Source organism: Branchiostoma belcheri, unplaced genomic scaffold, assembly GCF_001625305.1.
Source record: "Branchiostoma belcheri isolate BF01 breed outbred unplaced genomic scaffold, Haploidv18h27 scaffold929, whole genome shotgun sequence".
Taxonomy (NCBI): Eukaryota; Metazoa; Chordata; class Leptocardii; order Amphioxiformes; family Branchiostomatidae; genus Branchiostoma; species Branchiostoma belcheri.
This window is the reverse complement of record NW_017804608.1, coordinates 2951-8092: the sequence shown is the minus strand read 5'-3', so window position 1 is coordinate 8092 and position 5142 is coordinate 2951. Positions and strand designations below refer to the sequence as shown.

At 44.2% G+C, this 5142-nt stretch overlaps 1 protein-coding gene across 1 annotated transcript; it reads right to left on the bottom strand.

Annotated features, from left to right (window-relative positions):
* Positions 1-3888: 3888 nt before the first annotated feature.
* On the bottom strand, positions 3889-5134 carry LOC109488273 (uncharacterized protein C14orf93-like). The gene is made up of 3 exons (XM_019792465.1): positions 5042-5134; positions 4729-4847; positions 3889-4376 (listed from the first exon to the last, which is right to left on the bottom strand). Exon 3 carries the CDS (start codon positions 4371-4373, stop codon positions 3969-3971), a length of 405 nt encoding a protein of 134 aa, XP_019648024.1. The 5' UTR covers positions 4374-4376; positions 4729-4847; positions 5042-5134; the 3' UTR covers positions 3889-3968.
* Positions 5135-5142: the final 8 nt, after the last annotated feature.

Sequence of the window (5142 nt, the reverse complement as noted above, 5' to 3'; positions counted from 1 at the left end):
AAAATGTGGAACTTTATTCCAACACAAGGATGACAAAGAGATCAAATTTTCTACGACCAATGTCGCTTTCTTTAGGATAATTAATGGGCAAAGGTAAATATTTCCCTCTGGCGCAGTTAAGGACCATTCTCATTTGGTGAGTGAGTGCATCCAAACCAACTGAAAACAGCCCTTTTCAGCCTTTCTGAAAACACCCCTGACTCGTTTTGTTAACAAATACAGCGTCGGCAAGTAAACTCATGAGATTTAGCAAAACAACGTATTTATTTGTTGGCAATGCTGGCTATTAATTCGAAAATGTTACATGTAGAGGGATATCTTTATTCAAGTTGCAGCAACAGCAATACACGTGGAGCACTAGACTGCAAATCAGCTTTGTGAGATCTTTTCTTGGCTCACAGATTACCAGTTTTCCCTTTTTTTCGCTAACAAGTTCTGATCAGGTGCATCGCTTGTTAGAAAATGAGCGATCTTGCGGCTTGAACCTTGTCGGCAAGGTCACGCCAGTAAGGCCACACCGATTTAATTTTATGGATGACATCCTCTGAAGACCCCCAAACTAGTGCGCGCGGGCGAATAAAAAAAATTCCAGCCAAAAATAAAAACGCTACTAAAGCACAGGAATACAAAGCTCAAGTATTGTGAACTTGCGGCAGTACATAGCGACGTATACGACAAGCCGGCACATTCTGGCTTTTTGTGGACCGGAATTCATGAGTTGTGGAGCTTCAAATTCGATAGCCTGGGTGCTCGGCTCCGTTTTGTCGCTGACTACCATGGACTACCCAGGCCTAGAGCAAGGTCAGAGCCTCGGTGGAGGTGATCTTTTTTTTTTTGAGGGCGACAGGCGAAAATCAATGCGCGCGCGGATGTCATCCATAAAATTAAGACGGTGTGGCCTAACCCGATACCGGCATACCGGTAGTCTAGAGTTCTCTGCCGTGGGCGACGACGGACCTGTAGATAGATTCTGCTTGTTGCAAACTTACATGCATAATCAATGGCATACATGATCCTACACTTACTTGCTTAGGGCTGTCCATCGATTTCGATGATGACGACATACACTTATGCTAAAAGAAATTGCAACAACTCTTTCTTCACTTTAATTTAGGATATTCGTACAAGATTTAAAGGTAGGGTGCAAAATTGGAAATATTCTTAATACGGCAATCTGTATTGACACAGACTGCCCCACATTAGCACATTTGAATTAGCATCTCATACTTTAGGCATTAAAAAAAAACTGCAGAAACAAGCCCCAAGTTGAGTCCAATATTTTCTGGGTGGTACCCTAAAATAAATCCAGGTAACCGTTTCTCGTCAGAATTTTGGGCCGTTTTGCCCCATGAATGTCGATATACAATTAAGACAGTGCTGCTTCAACTTAGTATGTAGATAAGTGACTAGAATATTGACTTTCAAAAATCGGGTTTCCAAGCCCTAAAAACTGCACTGGATGCCTTTACTTTAACCTCTTTCCTATCGATGGTCAGATCAGTGTCAAGGCGGATACTGACACGCAGTCTTCCGTCCGTAAGTGTACATGTGTTATACGTATACCGTCATCAGTGTAAACTGCTAAACTGGGTAAAATAGAATGGCTTATTTATGTGAAAAGGCATTCACCATACCGAGATCCAAGAGACATGAATAGCTCGCATCAGCGGAACTTGTGACCATTTCAGGAATTCCTTTGCGCACAGATACAGTATGTGCACTGTACAAACAGTACGCCATATTACCATGGAAGCGCTACGGTTGATCTGGTATAAGTCATGGACAAGGTGATCTGTGGAGACAGCTAAATAGTTCAGTGTCTACGCAACTATTTACAAAGTACACCGCCAGGTATTTGCTAGATTGAAAGGAACCACGCGTGTCACATTGCCTTTCACAAATATGCGAGTCAAGATGGCGGATTTTGAGGAACACTTCCTTGTCGCTGTTGTGCTTCACATGGTCATCTTCACAGGTACGGTGATTTTGTTCATTGTAACGTGTCTAAAAGTAATTTAAAATGTCGATGTATGGGTGCTATCGTATCCAAAGCCATGCCTATCTAGTTCTATGCCTGAATGAGTTAGGGTAAGAAACATGTGTAGTATCGTCTCCGCGTATGCAAGAGCGTAGAGTTGAACCTTAGACGGTTCTAGATATGCGTGGAATATCCGAAACACTGCGTGATCTAGACGCATTTGAGAGTCATCTTTGCTTGTTTAAGTAGCATGTTAATTTTCTGGCTCCAAGCGAAGTGGCAGTTGGCATCAAAACGTAGGACTGTCCATTTTTATGTTGTATTGTATAAATAATTACATTGCGCATGTAGTATACTTATACTTGTAAATAGTTTGGGCACACAAGTACCCCTGATATTGCAAGTAAATGGATTTATCAGGCTTTTGTGCTTTTTATGTATCACTAAGTACCGTCAAAAAGAAGATATGTCTTTGTGGTTGTGTGTACATGTGGTCTGAAAGCATATCTCATTTGCAAATTGGCATATATGTGTAAATACCACGTTCGGCCTTCTTGTGGCTTTCTATAGTACTGCAGCGGTACGTCCGGCCAGTATTCCAGCTTCTGATACAAATCACCGGATGAAATCCCTAGTTTCCGTGTGAGAAATTGTCGCACACTTTCCCGGATATTTTAGGTTTCCGGTAGAACCCGGGGGTTTCCAACCTGCACACGTATAGTGTCCAGTCCCGTACATGTCCTGGAAATTCAAGGAAATGAACCAATTTTGTGTGCAGGCCGTGTACAGGACGTTAAATGCCTGGACACGTCGCCTTTAAATCCCTGTAAACGGCAGGAAATGTCCGTGCACCGCTCCGTGTGTTGCTGGAATATGCATAATTTAGCAGCAATTATCACCTAATTATCCTCAACACGGCAACGGAAATTCGCCGTGTACGGGTGGGACATGCCGGTACTACCGCTCCGTGCGTTGCTGGAATATGCATAATTTAGCGGCAATTATCACCTAATTATCCTCAACACAGCAGCGGAAATTCGCCGTGTACGGGTCGGACATGCCGGTACTATACCCCCCCCCCAACGCCTCACACCTAGCTCTCGGGGCCGGTTGCCCCCGCTCCCGTACGCCCCGCTACCGTTCCCCCTGCTCGAGCTCTCGGGGCCGGTTGCCCCCGCTCCCGTACGCCCCGCTACCGTTCCCCCTGCTCTCGGGACCCCGTTACCGCCTTTATACCCTACATATATTTTGATATTACAGGAACACATTTCTTTCAAAAAGGAAGGCAATATGCTTGATTCATCGTTGAAAAATTTATTCGTATCAACAGAACCATTTCTCCGTGGCTGCAGGAGCTCTTCCCCGCCCGATCAAGCTAGGTTTCTCTGGTATGTTTTTCACAACGGGAGATGATGCTGTTTTTCTCCCGTCGTGAAAAATCTACCGGGTAACCTAGCTGAGTCGAGCGGGGAAGAGCTTCTGCAGCCCCGAAGCCCATCCAACAACGATAGACTGGACACCAGACTAAAGAATTTACAGGAAGTGCCCTCAAATGATGCAACATAAACAAAGACTTTAAAAACAAGTAAATCCTAACATTGCTAGTAGTTGAAAGAGAAAATAAACAACGTAATTCCATTTAATATTGCGTTTGGAAATTATAGCGTTGGGAGGAAAATGGACTAGCTCACGGCACTTAATTTTAGCGGTGTGGACAAGGCAGATGATCAAAAGTGTTCAAATACAATGTATTACGGTACTGAAATTTTAGCGGTACAAAACTAACAGCTAAATCAGCTATAATTAAGTGACAGTTAACAAATCAAGAATTACGGTACATAAAAGTCACAAAAAGTCAAAAGTCCGGTCATTTACAAGGGCGTAAGTGAAATATTCTCCGAGTCTGAAATGTCCTCTCCCTCAGCAAACGAGGGTTGGTTGTAGCCCTCAAGGGCGCGCGGGGACATGGTGTCGTCTGTGTCGTTGAAGCTTAAACTCCGCCCGGCTGGTGGCCTGTGGGGTGGGGTGTTGGTGACGGTGTTCGTAATGGTGGCGAGGCCGGGGCGGCGTGCCGGGCGGGGAGGTGTCCTGGCCGGAAGTGCAGCGGGGCCAGGTCGGGGTCGTAGCTCTCAGGGGGCTGCCTGTCGCTCACGGCGGCCTCCTCTCTTATCCTTGGCTTGCGGCCGTCGCTGTGTTTGCCGCCTGTATCCAGTCGGGTCTGCAGGACGCCGCAGAGTTGGGATAGCTGTGTGCTTCTGAACGCTGGCGGCTTCATTAACCACACAGCTATCCCGTTTGAAACGGCGTCCTCCTCGTCCGACATGAGGTCCACCGTCACTCCAGTCCACAGCCTTCTTTCGTCTTCTGTTTGGAGTGCGGTGCCTCTTGCGTCCATCAGCTGGTTCAAAACATAGATAAACGGAATAGTCAGTAAAGATGAAGTCATTTTTATTTCAACTAAATTTACCAGTAGTTTTGCCAAGGATCTTTGAAATAATCTTATTTTAAAGGTCCTTGGTTTTACAGAGTGTGAAAAAAGTCAGACAACAGCAACAATTTTGTCCAAATGAAAAGTCTCAGATTATAAAGTCAACCGTCAACGTCCACTTGTTTGTGTTTCTATTGTAATAAATTTTAGATTTTTACATGAGAACAATCCAAACACAACATTTCCTCGCTTATGAAAACAAATTAAAGTTGTCGAGCGCTTGGTCTTTTGTATGCAAAAAAATACATTTGCATAGACTCACCCTTTGTCTGCGTGACCGCTGCTTCTTGTCCTTCTTCTGTTTCAACGCCTTTTCTTTGTTCTCAGGGAGGCTGTTCACAAACTTCCTTCGAATGGTCTCGTAGTATCCCACACAGGCGTCTGAAAAAAGGAATATATGTACTTAGCAACACGCAAACTGTGTATATAGCTGTATTGATCCACTTCTTATAATCTAAGTATCAATACTAAGTCTAAAGCGATTTGAACAAGTACATATATCACATACATCAATTATATCAAATATATACACAAACTACTTCTTATACATTGTACAAAAGAAGTTAGCTTCTCACCTCGAATGGCATTTGGTGGATACTCGCCACTTGCAGCAAGTTCTTTCACAAGATGCGACGTCACTGTTGCGTTGTGGGGTGAGTTGAGTCTGTAGAAATAA